The sequence below is a fragment of the Muntiacus reevesi genome, chromosome 2 (genome assembly GCF_963930625.1).
Source record: "Muntiacus reevesi chromosome 2, mMunRee1.1, whole genome shotgun sequence".
NCBI classification, from domain to species: domain Eukaryota; kingdom Metazoa; phylum Chordata; class Mammalia; order Artiodactyla; family Cervidae; genus Muntiacus; species Muntiacus reevesi.
Window position 1 is genome coordinate 272,087,381 of NC_089250.1, and position 24,824 is coordinate 272,112,204.

Here is a 24,824-nt window from a genome sequence, read left to right on the forward strand (position 1 = left end):
AAATAGGCTACTATCAATCCAAAAATCCAGTCTCTGAATTTATAAAATACACAAGAATACATGGCTTGCAGATGCTATTTTACATATATGTCTGGTATGTCAGTGGCATGCACAAATCTTATTTCTTTGTTGCTATTTTTGTTTAGCTCTGGAATTAGCAAATAGATAAGTATATGAATTGAAAACAATAATAATTCAGTTTTTGCTTACCCTCTTTCATCATGTATTATATTTTATGGCTGAAAGTTTACAATGTTACTTGTGCTTATTCAATAATTCCTGTAATGGGTACATTGTACCTGCTTTTCAGACATGAAAACATCCTAATACCATCCCAATACTGAGCGATTCTCATCTTCGTGACATTAGGTAATCTTGGGCAGGTTCCTGCCATATGCCATATTCTACTACCAGCAGTCCATGTATATGTATTAAGATATCTAAAACCTAATACATAGTACATTGTGCCCTACAGAATAAAGCTTTACAAAAATGGAATCCTCTTATAATGAAAATATAAAAGACCATGGGTCTAAAATCAAGTTAAGAAGTTGTGAAATCAAAACTAAGCATAGGTATGGATTATTATTTGAACACAACTAACTGGTTTTTGGCAGAGCTGGTAGTTCAGTGCACTCTCTTGACCAGCCTAATAAGTTTCTAAAGTCCTTGCTCTGCCCTGTGCAGCAGATCTCAACAAATACGGAACCTCTTTGTATTACCTTTCCCTGAAAAAATTGAAGTCACAGAAATCCCGGGCTTGTGGATTTGTGAAGAATGAAGTGATACTTTGGAATGCCTTCAGCAAGTAATTCTGCATGTTAAGTGCTCTTTCAGTGTTATACACTAAACCCTTTTAAGGCCACTAGTGGCAGAAAAGCAGAAAGCAAAATCTTCCAAGTGGGACCTGATGATAAGTGGAGAATATTGGATTTCAATAGACATGATGCATGCAGCCCACGCCTGATGTTCCCATACAGATACTAACTCACGAGACAAGTACCAGTGACTGTGAACTGAGAGGATGGCCAGCAGCTTTCTCATAATAGGCGTGATCATCTTAACACAGACCGTGGTTGGAATTCTGGGGAATTTCTCACTCCTTTGCAGTTATATCGTCCTTCACTTCATGGGTTACAGGTTACGGTCCACAGAGTTGATCCTTAAGCACCTGATTGTGGCCAACTCCTTGGTCTTCCTCTCTAAAGAAGTCCCCCACACAATGGCAGTCTTTGGGTGGAAGCATATCCGCAGTGATGTTGGCTGCAAACTTCTCTTCTTTCTGCACAGAGTGGGGAGGGGAGTGTCCATCAGTAGCATCTGCCTCTTGAGTGTCTTTCAGGTGATCACGATCAGTCCCTGGAACTCCAGTTGGGCAGCACTAAAGGAACAGCTCCCAAGTACGTGGTTCTCTCTATTTTCCTGTGTTGGATCCTGCAAATGCTGGTAAATGTCATTTTCCCTATCTATATAAATAGCAAATGGAGTGACAGAAACAACACAAGCAATAAAGATTTTGGATACTGTTCTACTATTCTTACTGACCAGAAGAGTAGAAAAACCAGACACGCCTAGTTTGCAGCATTGCTGTTTTTCCCTGATGTTTTATGTCTGGGTCTCACGCTCTGGCCCAGCGGCTCCATGGTTCCCATCCTGTACAGGCATAAGCAGCAGGTCCAGCACATTCGTAGGGCTGACGCCTCCTCCATGTCCTCCCCTGAGTCCAGAGCTACTAAATTCATCCTTCTCCTCGGAGCACCTTTGTCTACTTTTATATTCTTTCCTCCATCTGTCAAGTTCTTTTGGCTCTTTTTGATCCACCCAGCCAGTTCCTTGTGGACATCACTATAACCATTGCAGCGTGCTTCCCAACTGTCAGCCCCTTTCTGCTCATAAGCCATAACTCCAGTGTACAAAGGCTCTACTTTGCCTGGAGAAGAAATGCAAAGTCTTCCACTATTATGAGGAAAGTGTGAATTCTATTTATTTCTATAATGAGCCATTGCCAGTTCATTTATTCACCCTCAGACTCCTAATTTAAAATTTTAATCTCAAGATAGTATTATACCGGGCATGCCAAGTGACTTCTTCAATATAAAGACCAACTGAAATATATTGTCATAAAATATGAATATATCAATGAAGTTTTCTAGCCGAAAAGTTCAGATTTACGCAATAAACAACAGGTCTTGAAATAATGTGCATATTATAAAGTGTTCAAATGTGTTACTTTCAGTCTAACAAAAAGAATTTCCCAGAAATGAAGTAGGTATGGAATTATAGATAAAAGTATACAAGAAAATGGATCAGTGTGCACAGTCGTCAGAAATAAAACTGAAGAAATTAATGTCCCCAGAGAGTAAAGAATACCCTGGGTTAGCACTCGAAGATAAAATCAGGTAAGAGTTTGGGAGCTAGTTACAAGTTTATAGTTAACATTGTTAAGAGAGATGGCAGTATTTATTAGAAAGAGTCTTGCAAGGAGATTAGCATATTAAAATATTTTCATGCAGAAATGAGCAGTTTGAAGTGAAGTACAATAAAAAACACACTGAAAGAAAACTATATTTCAGTAGATTTTTAAACTGAAATATATTTGGCATATAAAATTGTGTAAATTTGATATGTAAGATTTGGTAATTTGTTACACGTAAATATTGTAATATGACTGCCATTACAACCACGTATCACAATGCAGACTCTTTTATGATAAATTTTTCATTGAATCATAGTTAATTTACAGTATTATAGTAGTGCAGAGGTACAACATTGTGGTTCAATATATAGGTTATTTTTTTAAAGCTGTTATGAAATGTTGGCTATATTCCCTGTGCTGTTAAGTATGTCCTTGTAGTTTATTTATTTTACACATAGTAGTGTGTACTTCTGAATGTTTACTCTGCCCCTTCCCACTTTCTCTCCCCACTGGTAAACACTAGTTTATTCTCTATGTTCAAGAGTCTTTTTCTACATCATTATTTTCATCCTTTTGTACTAGTTTTAGATTCCATATGTCAAGTGATAATATAAAGTATTTGTCTTTCTCTGTCTGACTTAATTCACCAAACAGAGTGATATCCAGGTCCATCTATGTTAGAAGCAGCAAAATTTTATCCTTAAGGGGTGAGGAATATTCCATTGTGTGTGTGTGTGTGTGTGCGCGTGTGGGTGTGTACTGAATTCATTAGTCAGTTTTCTGGTGGAGATATTAGGTTTTTCTATATAAAGTATCATTTCTCTATAGTAGTGACAGTGTTACTTCTTCTGTTAGGTGTTGGATTTTTCTTTTATATTTTTGTCCACATGCTGTGGCTAGGACCACCACACTGTTAAACCAGAGTGGCAGGAGTGAGCATCCTTCCCTTGGTCCTAATTTTAGAGGAAAAAGCTTTCAGATATCCACCTCTATGGGTTTGTCATAAATGGCCTTTATTATGTTGAGATATATTTTCTCTATGCCCACTATTCTGAGAGTATTTACCATGAATGGATGTTAGATTTTGCCAATGCTTTTTCTATGTCTGTTGACACAATTTTGTGTTTCTCTTCCTTTACTTAATGTGTTGTATCACGTGGATTGATTTGTGGATTTTTAAACATCCTTGCATCTCTGTAAGTATGCTACGTCATAATCATTTATGATACACTTTATAGATTGTTGAATTCTGTGTGCTAATATTTTCTTGAAAAATTTTTTCAGCTATATTCATCAAGAAAATGATCTTTAATTTTCTGTAGGGTCTCATTACAGCACTGATATCAGTGTAGAGATAGCTTGATAGAATAAATTTAAGATAGCCTGATAGAATAAAATAAAACAAAATATAGTTTAAGAAGGATAGATGTTATTTTAAAAATTATTTCATAGGATCACATGTGACATGCTTAAATCCTGGACATTGTTTTCTGGGAGGTTTTTTATTCAGTTCAGTTCAGTTCAGTCGCTCAGTCATGTCCGACTCTTTGGAACCCCATGAACTGCAGTACACCAAGCCTCCCTGAGTTTACCCAAACTCATGTCCATTGAGTCGGTGATGCCATCCAACCATCTCACCCTCTGTCATCCCCGTCTCCTTCTGCCTTCAATCTTTCCCAGCATCAGGGTCTTTTCCAATGAGTCAACTCTTTGCATCAGGTGGCCAAAGTTTTGGAGTTTCAGGTTGAACATCAGATCCTCCAATGAATATTCAGGACTGATTTCCTTTAGGTTGGACTGGTTGGATCTCCTTGCAGGCCAAGGGACTCTCAAGAATCTTCTACAATACCACAGTTTAAAAGCATCATTTCTTCAGCGCTCAGCTTTCTTTATAGTCCAACTCTCACAGAAATACATGACTACTGGAAAAACCATAGCCTTGACAGGATGGACCTTTGTGGACAATGTCTCTGCTTTTTAATACGCGGTCTAGGTTGGTCATAAGTTTCCTTCCAAGGAGTAAGCATCTTTTAATTTCATGGCTGCAATCACCATCTGCAGTGATTTTGGAGCCCCCCAACATAAACTCAGGCACTGTTTCCACTGTTTCCCCATCTATTTGCCATGAAGTGATGGGACCAGATGCCTTTTCTTCAAAAAGGACATCTTTCCAATATTGAACCAGGAAGAAATAGAAAATCTCAACAGTCCCATCACAAGCATGGAAACTGAAACTGTAATCAGAAATCTTCCAACAAACAAAAGCCCAAGACCAGAAGGCTTCACAGCTGAATTCTACCAAAAATTTAGAAAAGAACTAATGCCTATCCTACTCAAACTCTTCCAGAAAATTGCAGAAGGTAAACTTCCAAACTCATTCTATGACACCACAACCACCTAAATACAAAAATCCGACAAAGATGCCACAAAAAAAGAAAATTATAGCCCAATATCACTGATGAATATAGATACAAAATCCTTAACAAAATTCTAGCAAACAGAATCTAACAACATATTAAAAAAATTATACATCATGACCAAGTGGGCTTTATCCCAGGAATGCAACGATTAATATCCGCAAATCAATCCATGTAATACACCACATTAACAAATTGAAAGATAAAACCATATGATTATCTCAATAAATGCAGAGAAAGCCATTGACAAAATTCAATATCCATTTATGATAAAAACCCTCCAGAAAGTAGGAATAGAAGGAACACACCTCAACATAATAAAAGTTGTATATGACAAACCCACAGCAAACATTATCCTCAATGGTGAAAAAGTTGAAAGCACTTCCCATAAAGTCAGGAGCAAGACAAGGGTGCGCACTATCACCACTAATTTTCAACATAGTTTTGGAAGTGTTGACCACAGCAATCAGAGCAGAAAAGGAAATAAAAGGAATCCCGATTGGAAAAGAAGAAGTAAAACTCTCATTGTTTGCAGACGACATGATCGTGTACAGAGAAAACCCTAAAGACTCTTCCAGAAAATTACTACAGCTAATCAATGAATAGAGTAATGTTTCAGGATACAAAATTAACACACAGAAATCCCTTGCATTCCTATACGCTAACAATGAGAAAAGAGAAAGAGAAATTCAGGAAATAATACCATTCACCATTACAATGAAAAGAATAAAATACTTAGGAGTATATCTACCTAAAGAAACGAAAGACCTATATATAGAAAACTGTAAAACACTGATGAAAGAAATCAAAGAGGACATAAATAGATGAAGAAATATACCGTGTTCATAGATTGCAGAATCAATATAATGAAAATGAGTATACTACCCAAAGCAATCTATAGATTCAATGCAATCCCTATCAAGCTACCAACGGCATTTTTCAGAGAACTAGAACAAATGACTTCACAATTTGTATTGATATACAAAAAACCTTGAATGATCAAAGCAATCTTGAGAAAGAAGAATGGAACTGGAGGAATCAACCTGCCTGACTTCAGTCTCTTCTACAAAACCACAGTCATCAAGACAATGTGGTACTGACACAAAAACAGCAATATATATTAATGGAACAAAATAGAAAGTCCAGAGATAAATCCACGCACCTATGCATGCCTTATCCTTGACAAAGGAGGCAAGAATATACAATGGAGACAAGGCAATCTCTTTAACAAGTTTTGCTGGAAAAAACTGGTCAACCACACTAAAGGAATGAAACTAGAACACTTTCTAACACCATACACAAAAATAAACTCAAAATGGATTAAGGTCTAAATGTAAGACCAAAAACTATAAAACTCTTAGAGGAAAACATAGGCAAAACACTCTCTGACATAAGCCACAGCAGGATCCTGTATGACCCACCTCCCAGAATATTGGAAATTAAAGCAAAAATAAACAAATGGGACCTAATTAAAATTAAAAGGTTCTGCACAACAAAGGAAACTATAAGCAAGGTGGAAGACAGCCTTCTTAATGGGAGAAAATAATAGCAAATGAAGCAACGGACAAAGAATTAATCTCAAAAATATACAAGCAATTCCTACAGCACAATTCCAGAAAAATAAAAGACCCAATCAAAAAATGGGCCAAAGAACTAAACAGACATTTCTCCAAAGAAGACATACAGATGGCAAACAAACACATGAAAAGATGCTCAACATTACTCATTATCAGAGAAATGAAAACCAAAACAATGATGAGGTACCACTGCACATCAGTCAGGATGGCTGCTATCCAAAAGTCTACAAGCAATAAACGCTAAAGAGGGTGTGGAGAAAAGGGAACCCTCTTACACTGTTGGTGAGAATGCAGACTAGTACAGCCACTATGGAGAACAGTGTGGAGATTCCTTAGAAAACTGGAAATAAAACTGTCATATGACCCAGCAATCCCACTCCTGGGCATACACCCTGAGGAAACCAGAATTGAAAGAGACACTTGCACCCCAATGTTCATCGCAGCACTGTTTATAATTGCCAGGACATGGAAACAACCTAGATGCCCATCAGCAGACGAATGGATAAGAAAGCTGTGGTACAAATATACAATGGAATATTACTCAACCATTAAAAAGAATATATTTGAATCAATTCTAATGAGGTGGATGAAACTGGAGCCCATTTTACAGAGTAAGGAAAGCCAGAAGGAAAAACACCAACACATTATATTAATGCATATATATGGAATTTAGAAAGATGGTAAGGATATCCCTGTGTGCAAGACAGCAAAAGAGACACAGATGTATAGAAGAGTCTTTTGGATTCTGTGGGAGAGGGGGAGGGTGGGATGATATGGGAGAATGGCAATGAAACATGTAAATTATCATATGTGAAATGAATAGACAGTCCAGGTTCTATGCATGAGACAGGATGCTAGGGGCTGGCGCACTGGGATGACCCAGAGAGATAGGATGGGGAGGGAGGTGGGAGGGGGCTTCAGGATGGGGAACACATGTACACCCATGGTGGATTCATTTTAATGGATGGCAAAGCCGATACAATATTGTAAAATTCTATAAATAAATTAAAAAACAAAATCATACAACCTTCCAAGACTGAATCATGATGTAGGAAACCTACTAGACTGAGCACTCGTCCAGTGCTTGAAATAATAATAGAAAACTTCCCCAAACAAAAGTTCAGGACCAGATGGCTTCACAGGTGAATTCTACCAAACATTCAAGGAGTTAATACCCATGCTTCCCAAGCACTTCCAAAATAACCCCTGAAGAGTAGAGAATGCTTCTGACCTCATTTTACGAGGTCAACATCACTCTGATACGACAAGCACAAAATGGCAATATATATACAGAAAATTACAGGCCAGAATCTCTCATAAACATAGATGCAAGAACCCTCACAAAATATTAGAAAATTGCATGCAACAATACATTGAAAGACTCATATGGACCCAAATTCAGCTTGGTAACATCTACCTGTAGGAAGGAGGAGTTGGAAATGAAGGACGTGGCAGAGGACCCATTCATGAATTCCACAATCTGTCATCTAATCATAGCTTCCCTGGTAGCTCAGCTGGTAAAGAATCCACCTGCAATGCAGGAAACCCCAGTATAGTTCCTGGGTCAGGAAGATCAACTGGAGAGGAGAGAGGCTACCCACTCCAGGATTGTTGGGCTTCCCTGGTGACTCAGATGGTAAAGAATCTGCCTGCAAAGCAGGATACCTGGATTCAATCCCTAGGTTGGGGAGATTCCCTGGAGTAGGGAACGCATACCCAATCTCGTCTTCTGGCCTAGAGAATTCCACGGAGACAGGAGCCTGGCAGTCTACAGTCCATGGGGTCTCAAAGATTTGGCTATGACTGGGTGACTTTCACTTCACTTCATATCTGACACATTCAGTTTTTTAAAATTTATTTTACTTATATATAGTGTTGATTTACAGTATGGTGTCAATGTCTGCTGTACTGCAAGGTGTTTTAGTGAAAACCTTTTTCATATTCTTTCACATTATGACTTATCACAATATAGTAACTATATTTCCATGTGCTATGCAGTAGCACATTGTTCTTGATACATTCTGTGTTTAATAGTTTTCATCTACTAATCTCAAACTCCCAATGCATCCTTCCCCCACCTTCCCCCTTGGGAGCACAATTCAATTTTATAGGTCTGTGAGTCTGTGGTTGGTTTTTTTTTTTTTTTTTTTTTTGATAGATAAGTCCATATGTTTCATGTTTTTGCTCGCTGAGTTGCTTCAGTCATGTCCAACCCTTCAGACTGCAGCCTACCAGATTTCTCTGTCCATGAGGATTCTCCAGGTAAGAATACTGGACTGGGTTGCCATGCACTCCTCAGGGAATCTTCCTGGCCCAAGTAGTGGATCAAACTTGGATGGAACCCAGGTCTCTTTATGTCTCCTTCATTGGCAGGAGGCTTCTTTACCACAAGTACCACCTAGGAAGCCCTAGTATTTTAGTTTCCATACATAAATGATACCACATGGCATTTGTCACTGTCTTTCTGGCTTAGTCCCCTTAGTATGATCATCTCAAACTCTATCCATGTTGCTGCAAATGGCATTATTTCATTCTTTTCTTGGCTGAGTTGTATTCTATTGTACACATACACCACATAGTATTTAATCGGTCAGGGTTACTTTCTAATTTCAGCTCAGGGGAAAAATAGCTTGCTTATTTAAAATACCCTCAAAATTGTTTTTCAAGTAAAGGAGGAAAAATAAAATTTTGAGGAAACAACACTCAACAGCATTCTCCCTCTTCCTTCACAATATCTGCCATAGGATGTGGACACACAGGGTCAGGAAGGAGAGGCTGTTGACAGGTGTCCAGGGATGCAGGTGTTTGGGAGTGGTGTCAGTTCATCATGTTCAAAGTGCACTGTGTTATTCAATGTTTCCTATACCTCAAAGGAATTCTATGCCTCTCTACTGATATGATGAAAACACTTTTATGTGTTCTGGTATTCCTGAAACATACCCTTTTAAATGCAGATATGAAAATCTTTAAATCCTTTAAACTTTACTGTAACCAATTCAACAGTATGTGAACCGTGAACTTCCAGATGTTCAAGCTGGAATTAGAAAAGGCAGACGAACAGAGATCAAATTGTCAACATTCACTGGATCATTGAGAAAGCAAGAGAGTTCCAGAAAGCATCTACTTCTGCTTTAGACAGTTCCCAAACCTTTGACTATGTGGATCACAACAAACTGCGGAAAATTCTTAAAGAAGGGGAATACCAGAACACCTGACCTGCCTCTTGAGAAATCTGTATGCTGGTCAAGAAGAAACCGTGAGAACTGGACATGGAACAACAGACTGGTTCCAAATCGAGAAAGGAGTATGTCAAGGTTGTTTATTGTCACTCTGCTTATTTAACTTAAATGCAAAGTACATCATGCGAAATGCTGGGCTGTATGAAGCACAAGCTGGAATCAAGATTGCAGGGAGAAATATCAATAAACTCAGAGATGCATATGACACCACCTTTATGGCAGAAAGCCGGGAAAATCTAAAGAGTCTCTTGATGAAAGTGAAAGAGGAGAGTGAAAACGTTGGCTTAAAACTCAACATTTAGAGAGCGAAGATCATGGCATCCAGTCCCATCACTTCATGGCAAAGAGATCGGGAAACAATGAAAACAGTGAGAGACTTTATTTTGGTGACTCGAAAATCACTGCAGATGGTGATTGCAGCCATGAAATTAAGAGAAGCTTGCTCCTTGGAAAGAAATTTATGACCAACCTAGACAGCATATTAAAAAGCAGAGACATTACTTTGCCAACAAAGGTCTGTCTAGTGAAGGCTGTGCTTTTTCTAGTAGTCCTGTATGGATATGAGAGTTTGACTGTAAAATAAACCTGAACACTGAAGAATTGATGATTTTGAGCTGTGGTGTTGAAGAAAACTCTTGAGACTCCCTTAGACTGCAAGGAGATCCAACCAGTCCATCCTAAAGGAAATCAGTCCTGAATATTCATTGGAAGAACTGATGCTGGCTGAAACCCCAATATTTTGGCCCATGATGAGAAGAACTGACTCATTTGAAAAGACCATTATGCAGTGAAAGATTGAAGGCAGGAGGAGAAGGGCATGACAGAGGTTGAGATGGTTGGATGGCGTCACCGGATCTATGGACAATAGTTTGTGTAAACTCCAGGACTTGGTGATGGACAGGGAAGTCTGTCATGGTGCAATCCATGGGGTTGCAAAGAATCGTACGAAAGATCAGACCACTAAAAACTGTGAAGGCATATCCCCGTATGCTAGCTTGTTCCTTGTAAGAAACCATCACAGGAGGTAAAGATTCCTCTAGTGGTGAAAACATACTGATAATTATATAAATAATAAACTGTTCTCCTCCCATGGATGTGACATCATCTGGGTAGTCATGTTATACTACATGGCAAGTGGATTTTTCAGGTCCATTAAATTTACTAATGAGTTGATTCAAGATAGGGAATTTTCCCCAGTATCCGTGGGCCCAATGTAATTAGTTCAGTTCAGTTGCTCAGTCACATCCAACATTTTGTGGGCCCACGGACTGCAGCATGCCAGGCTTCCCTGTCCAGCACCAACTGCTGGAGCTTGCTCAGGCTCATGTCCATCAAATCGGTGATGCCATCCAAGCATCTCATCTTGTCGTCTCCTTCTCCTGCCTTCAATCCTTCGCAGCACCAGGGTCTTTTCCAATGAGTCTATTCTTCACATCAGGTGGCCAAAGCATTGGTTTTTCAGCTTCAGTATCAGTCCTTCCAGTGTATTCAGGACTGATTTCCATTAGGACTGGCTGGTCTGATCTCCATGCAGTTCAAGGATTCTCAAGAGTCTTCTCCAACACCACAGTTAAAAAGCATCAATTCTTCTGTGCTCTGCTTTTTTGTGGTCCAACTCTCACATTCATATACTACAGGAAAAATCATAACTTTGACTAGGTGGACCATTGTCAGCAAAGTAATGTCTCTGCTTTTTAATATGCTATCTAAGTTGATCATAACTTTTCTTCAAAGCAGCAAGCATCTTTTAATTTCATGGCTGCATAACCTTCTGCAGTGATATTGGAGCCCAAGGAAATAAATTGTCACTGTTTCCATTGTTTCCCCATTTATTTTACATGAAATAGTGGGACCAGATGCCATGATCTTCGTGTTTCAAATCTTGAGATTTAAGCCAGCTTTTTCACTCTTCTCTTTCACATTCATCCAGAGGTTCTGTAGTTACTCTTCACTTTCTGCCATAAGGGTGGTGTCATCTACATATCTGAAGTTGCTGATATTTCTCCTGGCAATCTTGATACCAGCTTGTGCTTCATCCAGCCTGGAATTTCGCATGATGTACTCTGCATATAAGTTAAATACGCAGGGTGACAATATACAGCCTTGATGTACTCCTTTCCCAATTTGGAAGCAAAACATGCTTGCATGACCATTCTAAAAGTAACTTATGACATGCATGCAGATTTCACAGGAGGCAGGTCAGGTGGTCTGGTAATCATATCCCATGAATAATTTTCCACCATTTATTGTGATCCACACAGTCAAAGACTTTGTTGTGTCCAATGAGGCATAAGTAGAGGTTTTTCTAGAACTCTCTTGATTTTTTGATGATCCAGTGGATGTTGGTAATTTGATCTCTGGCTTCTCAATCTTTTCTAAATCCACGTTGTACATCTGGAAGTTCTTGGATCACATACTGTTGAATCTTGGCTTGGAGAATTTTGATCATTACTTTGATAGCCTGTGAGATGAGTGCAATCATGTGGTAGTTTGAACACTCTTTGGCATTGCCTTTCTTTGGGATTGGAATGAAAACAGACCTTTTTCAGTACTGTGGCCATTGATGAGTTTTCCAAACTTGCTGGTGTATTGAGTGCAGCACGTTCACAGCATCATCTATTATGACTTGAAATAGCTCAATGGAATTCCATAAGCTCCACTAGCTTTTTTCGTCATGATGCTTCCTAAGGCTCATTTGACTTCAGACTCCAGGATGTCTGGATCTAGATCAGTGTGAGTGATCACACCATCGTGGTTATCTCAGTCATGAGATTTTTTTGTATAGTCTTCTGTGTATTCTTGCCACCTCTTCTTAATATCTTCTGCTTCTGTTAGGTCCATAGCTTTTCTGTCCTTTACTGCACTCATCTCTGCATGAAATGCTCCCTCGGTATCTCCAGTTTTCTTGAAGAGATATCTAGCCTTTCTCATTCTATTGGTTTCCTCTATTTATTTGCATTGATCACTGAGGAAGGCTTTCTTATCTCTCCTTGTTATTCCTTGAAGTCTGTATTCAGATTGGTATATCTGTCCTTTTCTTCCTTTCCTTTATCGTCTGATTTTTTCTCAGCAAATTGTAAGGCCTCCTCAGACAACCGTTTTGACTTTTTGCATTTCTTTTTCTTAGGGGTGGTCTTGAACACTGTCTCCTGTACAATGTCACCAACCTCCGTCCACAGTTCTTCAGGCACTCAGTCTATCATATCTAATCACTTGAAACTGTTTGTCACTTCCACTGTATAATTGTAATGGATTTGATTGAGGTCATACCTGAATGGTTAGTGGTTTTCCCTACTTTCTTCAATTTCAGTCTGAATTTGGCAATAAGGAGTTCATGATCTGAGTACCAGTCAGCTCCTGGTCTTGTTTTTGCTGACTGTATAGAGCCTCTCAATCTTTGGCCGCAAAGAATATAATCAATCTGATTTTGCTGTTGAGCATCTGGTGATGTCCATCTGGTGTAGAGTTGTCTCTTGTGTTGTTGAAAGAGGGTGTTTCTAAGACCTGTGCGTTGTCTTGGTAAAACTCTGTTAGCCTTTGCCCTGCTTCATTTTGTACTCCAAGGCCAAACTTGCCTGTTACTTCAGGTATCTCTTGACTTCCTACTTTTGTCTTCCAGCCCCCGATGATAAAAAGGACATCTTTTTTGGTGCTAGTTCTAGAAGGTCTTGTAGGTCTTCATCAAAGCATTCAACTTGAGCTTCTTCAGCATTGCTGGTTGGGGCATTGCCCTGGATTACTGCGATATTGAACGCTTTGCTTTCGAAACGAACAGAGATCATTCTGTCATTTTTGAGATTACACCCAAATACTGCATTTCGGACTCTTTTCTTAACTATGAGGGTTACTCCATTTCTTCTAAGGGATATTGCACACAGTAGTACATATAATGGTCATCTGAATTCAATTCGCCTGTTCCAGCCCATTTCAGTTCACTGATTCCTAAAATGTCAACGTTCACTCCTCTCATTTGCTATTTGACCACTTCCAATGTACCTTTGCTCATGGATCTAACATTCCAGGTTCCTATGCTGCACTGTTCTTTGCATTGGACTTTACTTTCATCATCTGTCACATTCACAGCTGGGCATTGTTTTAGTTTTGGCCCCTTCTCTTCGTTCTTTTTTGAGTTATTTCTCCACCCTTCTCTGGTAGCTGGACAGCCTCATGTAAATCCGTGAAGTCAAATCACACCCTCACACCATACACAAAAATAAACTCAACATAGCTCCAAGAGTTAAATAGAAGACATGACACCATAAAACTGCTAAAAGAGAGCATAGGCAAAACTTTCTCTGACATAAATTGCAGGATCACTCCTGGAAGTCCCTGGATTAAATAGACAGACTCTTATAGTTTGTATTACATTTTAGGTCTGCCTTAATAAAATACAACAGCCTGGGAGGTTTAAACATCCATAGTTTTCAGTTTTCAACATAGACAGTTTTTCACAATTCTGGAGGCTAGAAGTACATGATTAAATTCCAGCATGTTTGCTTTTTGTGAAACCTCCTACTTGCATTTCAGATTTTCTTTTCATTTTGCACTGATGCACTGTTTTTAGTGGCATAGTGTTTCCTCTCCAGGATGCTCCTGATTAAGTACTTGATAAAATATTCGAGCCATCAGATCTATGTGTTTTTATTTTATAGCTATTTTGAAACCCTCACTCTTTTTTCTATTTATTTGTTCTGGCCCCAATTCCCATCAAAGGGTTCAATAATAATAAAGTTTATTTCCTACAAAATTTCCATAATAATTGGCATTGAATTATGAAAATAAGTCTAAATTGATTTAAGTTGTGCCGTGGTTCCTATCATGAGTTCTTGATGATGTTCCTCCTTTTCCTTTTGTCTCTTCGAATATACTCCCAGGTATGTTGTCTCATTCCATTTCTTTACCAATACTTTCATTGATGGTTTCATTCAATGGTTGAAGGTGAGGAAAGTACTAGTATTAGGGCACAGACTCATCTCAGGGAAGTGAAGAATCCAGAGGGATGCAGATGGTTTGTATCAGTCCCTAATGTGTGTAATTTCAGCATTTCGTCCTCGTGAGACCATCACCTTCAGGGATCATGGAAAAGAAATTGCCTGTCAAGTACAGCCATTTGTCTCCTAAGGCTGCTAACTAGAAACTTGTAATTGTTTCCAGAATTAACAACTGAGAGAAAAGTTTTCAGAGATATTCTCAGCTCCCAAGACTGCACTCCTATCACTGCTGCAGGTGAAATGATAATTGCAGTTTTGATGGGAGGGGAGGGGAGGACAGCATCTCAAACCCATATATCAGGATCTGGCTTCCTCCCTCGCACACACATACTGGATATAATGACCATGCCACCGAGCCCTTGTCCTGGCAGCTGGAAGGTATGTTCGTTGTACTTTCGTCTGAGCAGTAGAGTCTGTGAGAGAAAGGCAGATCAAGATTCTGGGTAAGTGATCACATCAGAAACTGACACCAACACCAATTTGTTGACATTCTAGCAAATCTAGTACGTCAGTTTATGAAATACACAAGAATACATACTTTACAAGTGCCAAATTTTCCTCTGTGTCTTGTATGTTAATGTCAACTGCAAATATTAATTCATTGCTAATATATTCACTGGGTTCAGACAATAGCATACTGATTCAGTGTATGTTTGGACAATAATAATTTTGTTTCGTCTTAAACTGTTTATCCCATGTTAGTGTTTTATGCCCTAAGGTTTGTTGCCTACATATGATTATTCAAACATTTCTATAATACTTGTTATTTTAGTTGTGTTTCTGTCACGGGAACAAAAGTTTCTTTCTGTTGCAATCCTCACAGTGAGGCATTCTCATCTTCATGACATTGCCTATTCCTGAGGCAGGCTCCTGCTGTATTCTACTGCCAGCAGTGATGTTCATGTGTTATGATACTAAGACTTAAAATAAAATACATGGTACCGTAAAATAAAGCTTTACAAATAAATGGAGTCATGTTATATGAAAATTAAAAAATACCACAGGTCTAGAAACAGAAAAGCTGTGAAATCAAAATCCAATATAAATATGTTTTATTATATGCCTGCAACTAAGTAGCTGTTTGGCATTGCTGGTGATCAGTGCACTCTCTTTTTTTTTTTTGTTGTTGTTTTTGGCTGTGCATCAAAGTTCATGAGATCTTAGATCCTGGACCAGGGATTGAACTTGGACCCTCTACAGTGGGAGGCAGGGTCTTAATCAGTTAAGCACCTGGGAGGTTCCTCAAACCAATGTCTTGAGTAGTCCCATGGGATTCAGTCCTCACTCTGCATTAAGAAGCAGGATTGATAAATACTTAACCTGTCTGGGGGTAGGTTACACTCCTCTGTATAACTAAGTTCCCTTCAGTTCCTGCCTAATAAATTTGTGAAGAATGAAAAAGTGATCACATGAGTATCTTCAGTGATTATATTTACATATTAGTTCTCTTTAAATGTTATACATGAAACCCTTTAAAGGCTGCTGGTAACAGAAACACAAGAAGCAAATATTTCCAAGTGGGAACCTTTGTTAAATGGAGAATATTGGATTTCAGTTGACACGATGCATGTAACCCATGCCTCATATTCCCACGCAGGACACTCTAACTCAAAAGTACCAGTGACTGTGAACTGAAATGATGGCCAGCAGCTTTTTCATAATCGGCATGATCATCCTAACACAGACTGTGGTTGGAATTCTGGGGAATTTCTCACTCCTTTGCAGTTATATTATCCTTCACTTCATGGGTTACAGGTTACGGTCCACAGACTTGGTCCTTCAGCACCTGATTGTGGCCAACTCCTTGGTCCTCCTCTGTAAAGGGGTGCCCCAGACAATGGCAGTCTTTGGGTGGAAGCATATCCGCAGTGATTTTGGCTGCAAATTTCTCTTCTTTCTGCACAGAGTGGGGAGGGGAGTGTCCATCAGTAGCATCTGCCTCTTGAGTGTCTTTCAGGTGATCACGATCAGTCCCTGGAACTCCAGGTGGGCAGCGCTGAGAGTAACAGCTCCTAAGTACGTGGTTCTCTCTATTTTTCTGTGCTGGATCCTGCAAATGCTGGTAAATGTCATTTTTCCTTTCCATATGACTGGCAAATGGAGTGAGAAAAACATCACAGAGGAAAGACTTTATGGCTACTGTTCTTCTATTGTTACTGACAAAACTGAAGATGTCTTGTATGCAACACTGCTATTATTCCATGATGTTTTATGTTTGGGGCTCACTTTCTGGGCTGGCAGCTACATGGTTCTCATCCTGTACAGATATAAGCAGCAGGTCCAATACATTCGTAGGACTAATGCCTCCTCCAGGTCCTCCCCTGAGTCCAGAGCTACTAAATTCATCCTTCTCCTCGGGAGCACCTTTGTCTACTTTTATATTCTTTCCTCCATCTGTCAAGTCCTTTTGGCTGTTATTGATCAGCCCAGCCAGTTACTTGTGGACATCACTATAATCATTGCAGCATGTTTCCCAACTGTCAGCCCCTTTCTGCTCATGAGCCATAACTACAGTGTACACAGGCTCTATTTTGCCAGGATAAAAATGGCAAAGTCCTCTGCTATTATCAGAAAAGTGTAAATTAAATTTATTTCTCTAATGATCGGTTGCGATTTCATTTATTCACCCTGAGAATCCTAATTTTAATTTTGAATCTCAAGATAATCTTATACCGGACATACAAAGTATCTTCTTCAACTTAAAGACCAATTGAAATGTATTGTCATGAAATATGAATATATCAGTGAAGTTTTCTTGTAGAAAAGGAGTTTAGGTTTTTGCAGTAAACAAGAGGCCTTGAAATAATCTGCATATTACGAAGTGTCCAAATATGTTACTTTTAGTCTAACCAAACAAATTTCCCAGAAATAAAGTAGGTATGGAATTATAGATTCAAGTATACATGAAAATGGATCAATGTTTACAGTAGTCAGAAATCAAATTGAAGAAATTAATGTCCTTACAGAGTAAAGAATACTCTGCTTAGCACTTGAAGGTCAAATCAGGTAAGAGTTTGGGAGCCAGTTACAATTTTATAGTTAACATTGGTTTGTTTGTTTGTTTGTTTGTTTTTTTTTCTTTTTCCTTTCTTTATATTAGTTGGAGACTAATTACTTTACAATATTGTAGTGGTTTTTGCAACACATTGATATGAATCAGTATGGATTTGCATGTGTTCCTCATCCTGAACCCCACTCCCACCTCCCTCCCACCTCCTTCCTAGGGTCATCCTAGGGCACCAGCCCTGAGCACTTGTCTCATGCATCTAACCTGGACTGGCAATCTGTTTCACAGTTGATAATATACATGTTTCAATGCTTTTTTCTCGGATCATCCCACCCTTGCCTTCTCCCACAGAGTCCAAAAGTCTGTTCTATACATCTGTGTCTCTTTTTCTGTCTTGCATATAGAGTTATTGTCACCATCTTTCTGAATTCCATATATATGCCTTAGTATACTGTATTGGTGTTTATCTTTCTGGCTTACTTCACTCTGTATAATGGGCTCCAGTTTCATCCACCTCATTAGAACAAAGTTAAATATTAAGAGAGATGGCAGTATTTATTAGAACGAGTCTTGCAGGGAGATTAACACATTAAAATATTTTCATGTAGAAATGAGCAGTTTGAAGTGAAGTACAATGAAAAACACACCAAAAGAAAACTTTATTTCAGCGGATTTTTCAAACTGAAATATATTTGACCTATAATATTGTGTACATTTAAAGTGTAAGATTTGGTAATTTGTTACATGTAAATATTGTAATATGACTGCCATTACAACCACATATCACAATGCAGAACTCTTTTTTTATGTTAAATTTTTCACTGAATTAAAGTTGATTTACTGTATTATGGTAGTGGCAGAGGTACAACATTGTGGTTCAATATATAGGTTATACTTTGTTTTAAGGTATTATGAGCTATTGGCTATATTCCCTGTGCTGAAAAGTATGTCGTTGTAGTTTATTTATTTTATACCTGGTAGTGTGTACTTCTGAATCTTTACTTTGTCTTACTCCTTCTCACTTTCTCTCCCCACTGGTAAACACTAGTTTATTCTCTATGTGCGAAAGTCTTTTTTTACTCCATTATTTTCACCATTTGTACTAGTTTTAGATTGCATATGTCAGGTGATAATACACAGTATTTGTCTTTCTCTGTCTGTCTGACTGAATTCACTAAACAGAATGATATCCAGGTCCATCTCTATTAGAAGCAGAAAAATTTTATTCTTAAGGGGTGTGGAATATTCCATGGGGTGTGGAATATTCCATTGTGTGTGTGTGTGTGTGTGTGTGTGCGCAATGAATTCATTAGTTAGTTTCCTGGTGGAGATATTAGGGTATTCTATATAAAGTATCATTTCTCTATAGTGACAGTGTTACTTCTTCTCTTAGGTGTTGGATGTCTCTTATTATATTTTTGTCCAAATGTTGAGGCTAGGACCTCCACACTGTTAAACCAGAGTGGCAAGAGTGAGCATCCTTCCCTTGGTCCTGATTTTAGAGGAGAAAGCTTTCAGTTATCCAGCTCTATGGGTTTGTCATAAATGGCCTTTATTATGTTGAGATATATTTTCTCTATGCCCATTTTTTCTGAGAGTATTTACCATGAATGGATGTTAGATTTTGTCAATGCTTTCTTTATGTGTGTTGACACAATCTTGTTTTTCTCTTCCATTTTTTAATGTGGTATATCACATGGATTGATTTGTGGATATTTAAACATCCTTGCATCTCTGGAAGAATGCTATGTGATAATTATTTATGATGCCTTTTATAGATTGTTGAATGCGGTCTGCTAATATTTTCTTGAAAACTTTTTTCAACCATATTCATCAAGAAAATGATCTGTAATTTTCTGTAGGGTCTCTTGATAGTACTGATATCTGTGTAGAGATAGCCTGATAGAATAAATTTACGAGTGTTGTCCTCCTCTTCAACTTTTTGGAATAATTTAAGATGGATAGATGTTATTTTAAAATATGTTTCGTAGGATCACATGTGACACCCTCAAGTTCAGGACATTGTTTTATGGGAGGTTTTTGATTCAGTTCAGTTCAGTTCAGTCACTCATCATGTTTGACTCTTTGCGACCCCATGAACCACAGTACATCGGTCTCCCTGTCTGTCAGGGAATGTTTAACAGGAGGATTCCTATGTGCTTTTTCTCTTAAATCGTCTGTTCCTTATCAGTGGAACAGCAAGCCGCTCCCAGGGTTGGGGTCAGTGTGTGAGACAGGCTTGGGTCTCCCTCAGTAAACATTCTCTTTATGACAAAACTACTTTGTCTTGATCCTCTTTCTTGAGCTATGGATTGTCTCTTGACCTTATGACCATCATTAATCCATTGTTCCCATGGTAATGGTTGCTGTACATTTAGTTTTCTGATCTTTATCATTGTCGAAAGAAATTCCTTGTACAACAGCCTACATATACTCACAAAAAGATCATTAAAGCACCTTTGCTCCATCAGAGCTTAGGTCCCCGTGCCTTTTTTGTCTCTCTCTGTATCCATTAAAGGACCCAAACATGTGACACCCAGAACAGGGACTCTAGTATATGTGGCATTTCAGATGGAGTGACTCAGGGCCTATTGAGGTCAGTGAGTACTAAGAAATGGGTCAAACAGCTAGAAAGCCCCCTCATTTCTCTACTTAACTTCAAAGGACTGGAAAGCCCCATCATCTCTCTACCTTACTTCATCATTTGTTTAAAGCTCAGGGACTTTTGTTTTTGTACCAGCAAATAGAGGCTTGCCTTTAAACAGTGGTTAATTGCGATCCTTGGTTCCCTGATTAAAACAGTTTTGAAATAGAAATTTGGTACTGGGTCAAAGAAAATGTTGAATGAGCCACAAAACGGAGAAAAAAATATTCCAATCGGTTTCTGGCCCCTTTGGGCTGTCATTAAAGCTGTAATCCTGCTATTTCAAGCTAACTTCTAACCCTCCTAATATTCGACAACAGACAGAATGCTTATTACATGAATATAAATTAAATGATAAAACTTTACAAAAGGCCCAATTAGAAAAACATAAAATATTCAGAAGTTTCCTACGAGCCCTGCCCTGGCTGCTCCAAATGCTCCTCCTCTGCCAGCAGGCACAAATCAAAAAGTCTCTTCTTTGCTAGAACCTAATGATTCTAACAACGACTCTCCTGAGACACTTTTTGACATCAAAATTGGCAATCCTTTTTTAGATAATAATGATGAGTCCTTAGTACAGACTCATATTTGCAAAAAATCGGTACATACTCACTCTCTTCCATGACAGAAGCTCTCTGAATTACTGGCTTTGCAATCACAAGTCTCTGAACCAGATGGTTTGTATGCCTTTCCAGTTTTAAGAAATCCTGATACTCAAGGGCACATAATACCTCAATATGAAGGTATTAGCATTTTTACATGCAACAAATGAAAAAGGCTGTAACTGTGTATGACCCACATTTACCTTTTATGAAAGAGTTTCTAAATGCTGTGGCATCTTCTATGGGAAACTTTATTCCCTATGATTGGCAAATTCTTGTAAAAGCTCTCCTTAAATCAGGAGAATATCTTCAATAGACAATGTGGCTTCATGATATAGCCAGAGATCATGCTAACAAGAATCCCATGCTGGCACTCCCAAAACCAAATGACTTTTGAGATGTTAACTGACATCAGACAATTTGATGCCCTAGAAGCTCAAATACAATGCCCTTCCTTGTTGCATGAACAATTAAAAACAGTGACCCTTGAAACTTGGGATCGAATTACTCCTCAAGGAGAGCCTACAGAGAGCAACACCAAAATATTACAAGGACCTAATGAAAATTACGTTGATTTTTTTAGCTAGATTAGAAACTCCTATTTCCCATAGTGTAATTGGAAAAAAAGTAAAAAAAAACAGCTAGTGAAATTACTTGTTTATGAGAATGCAAATCAGGAATGTCAAAGAGCTATCACTCCAATTCATGAGACTGAAATATTATTGAGTATTTGAAGGCTTGTCTCAATCTAGGATCAGAAACTCAAAGATGCAAATGCTAGCTGAGACAATGGCTGCTGCCTTTAGAAAGGAAAATGAAGGATGTTTTACAAGTAGGGATAAAAACCATTTAAAAAGGGACTGCTCTAAGAGGGTTAGTAAACAAACCTCCAAGAATTTGACCTCACTGCATTAGAGGAATGCATTGGGCCAAAGATTGTAAATCTAAATTTGACAGTGAAGGAAGACCTATTCCAGGAAACTCCAAGCATGGGACACCCCAGGTCCCCTTCAACAAAAACCAGGGGCAAATTCCATGTTTTCCCTCAAACCCTCAACATCCGGCAGTGTTGCCATCAACATATCAGCCCTAAATGATTTTCTCCTTTACCCTCAAGTAGTCCTCTCTAGAACACCTACCGGACTTTATGGGCCCCCACCCCCACAAACCTTCAGTCTTTACTCGGCTGATCTAGTTTGACTTGTAAATAATTGCTGTTCACCCTGGAATAGTTAATTCAGTTTTTAAGGAGAAGTTCAAATCATGATGTCATCTCAGATTGTAAGGCAATTCAAAAATGCTAATATACAAGACAGTTAATGGTTGCTAAAGAAAAATAAGATATATATTTCTAATAAAAAGGGATAAGAAATGACAAATGGAATGATGAACACAAAAATAGAAAAAAGATTTATGGCAAATGATTGTACCTCCTTGCCCTGAACTTTCATCCTCTTCCCTCTTACATGTCTTGATTGATACAAATTCTTCTTTTATATGGGCCCCACCTCTCTGAGGTGAAGCTACACAGCATGTTATAACCCACCTTTTAGCTTATTTTGCAATAATGAGAACACCTAATTTGATAAAAAGAGACTATGGCCCTGCCTATATTTCTAGACAGCTCAAAAAATTTTTGCTTTCATTCTCTATTAAACACATTACAGACATTCCTTATAATCCACAAACACGAGACATAGTTAAACAAACACCTCACACACAGAAAATACAAAAAAATTTTGTTGTTTTAAAGGGGAAATGTGTAGCAACACTTCTATCTTCCTTATCTAGAGCAGACTCTACTAGATTCCAATGCAATATGTTCTTTAAGCCTATAACTATTGTTAATATAGCTTTGTTTGCTTTGAATATTTTTAACTTACTGCAAGGAGATATTTTGACAAAAGCAGAAAAACATTTCGAGACACTGAAGGACACCTCCCTTCCTCTTCCCATATGGTATCAAGACGGGTTAACTAATCAACTAATTAGGCTAGAAAACTAATCGTACAGGGAAAGGGGTATGCTTCTATTTCTCCAGATGGATCCAACAAACTCACATGGCTTCCTCTTTGGAAGATTCGACCTAAGGGGGCCCCCAACATTCAAACTAGAGACGAAACAACAAAAACTTCAGAAGGAAGAAATTCCAGTACAAGCCATGGCGGCTTTAAAATATTTCCAATAAATGCCACACTCACCGTCATCAACCTTATGATCTTCCTACTTGGGGACAGATAAAAACCCTTACTAATCAAGCTGAAAATCTGATTTCTCAATAGGGAATGCCTCGGAATCCTGAAAATATTTTTTTTTGCTATGCTTGATTTGCTTGCTTTTGCTTCCCTCGCTCAGGCTGACTTGATTGATCACACTTATTGGGCTTATGTACCTAACCCCCCCCCCCCTTTTTATTGTAGGTTCTAGAATGGACAGATATAGGACCAATCGTATCCACTAATGACTCAACACATATGCCCCCTCCTTGGAGCTTGGAGGCGCCCTCTCAGCCAGAGAGAAGGAAGTATAATTGACATTTCTCTAGGCTATGAAATCCTTCCTTTATGCATGGGCACAACAAAATTATGTATTAATGTTAGTCGACAAACTCGGGCTTTCATCCTGCCTCCAAAAAAGAACTTCCACACATTGCTTGGAGTGTTTTTTGCCTTGTCCTTTTCTGAAAACCATGTCAACACTACCAAAACTCTAGGAAAAGGACAAAAATTAGAATGTAAGGGCTTTACTTATAAAGACATTAAATATACTCTATTTACTGAGATAGATGTCAAGCTGAATCAGGGAAATTAATGTTTATGGCTAATTACACCATTTTTGATTGGGGATCCCGTGGTATATGGCTATCTAACTGCTCAGATTATAATAACAGTACTGTATGTGATTATGTTATGCAAGTAACATAAAAGATTACCAACATATCAATGAAATACTGCCATGAAAATGACTCCTTGGCTGGCTTGATGGTGAAATGACCCCTTCTCGCCCTCAAATCATCCTTCATAAACAGATTGGGCCTAGACAATGAGACATCTGGAAACTTGCAGCAGGCACTGAAGAAATTGGGACTTAGAGTGGACATTTCACAGGGACCAATCAGAGTCATAGTAATTATTTCTTTTGCTATCATCAATCATAGTTATACAAGCCTGTGTTCCACTTCCTTTTGTTGTAGGTATAGGAAACTTAGAATTCATTAAGACTTTATGTTCTGTAACTTGTATAAATTGCAATTTATACAGCTGTCTTAACTCCTCTATTTCCTCAAGAATGATTCCCTTTTGATTCTTCGATCTCGACGTAGTCTGTCGTTACCAATAAATCTCCAGTGGCCCTGGGAAGAAGGTTCCATGGCTGGACTTGCTTCCTGGTTACTTACTAAACTGTACCAGTGATCTAAGCAATTCATTGGATGGCTGATTCTTGGCATTTTGCGATTAATAGCTATTTACACCACTGCTGCCATCAATGGCATTGCATTACAAACCTCAATTCAAACCCATAATTTTACACAAATTTGGACTAAAGATGCTCATACTATGTGGGCCACTCAGGCTCAGATAGATGAGGATACTTAAGATGAAATACAAGAACTGAAAACAGCCATCAAATGGGTTGGAGATCAATTAATAGATATACAAAAACAGGTGATACTAAAATGTGATTGGAATTCTACTCAATTTTGTGTTACTCCTGTTCAATTTAATCATAGTGTCTACAACTGGGAACAAATCAAATTTCCTTTACAAAACATACATGATAATGTCTATCTGAATGTACAGTATTACAAAAAGAAATCTTTGAAGCCTTTGTAAAAATCTGCCATCTTCCATTCATTTGGAAACTTTAGCTGAGCAAATAGCTGACTGATTATCTGGGCTAGACCCATGCAGATGTTTTGAAAGCATCACTC

At 38.4% G+C, this 24,824-nt stretch overlaps 1 protein-coding gene and 1 pseudogene across 1 annotated transcript; both read left to right on the top strand.

Annotated features, from left to right (window-relative positions):
- The first annotated feature begins 1,024 nt into the window (after window positions 1-1,024).
- On the top strand, window positions 1,025-1,976 carry LOC136161664 (vomeronasal type-1 receptor 4-like; annotated as a pseudogene).
- A 14,303-nt stretch (window positions 1,977-16,279) lies between these two features.
- LOC136161674 (vomeronasal type-1 receptor 4-like) lies at window positions 16,280-17,221 on the top strand. Its single transcript, XM_065926698.1, has one exon. It carries the CDS (start codon window positions 16,280-16,282, stop codon window positions 17,219-17,221), a length of 942 nt encoding a protein of 313 aa, XP_065782770.1.
- Window positions 17,222-24,824: the final 7,603 nt, after the last annotated feature.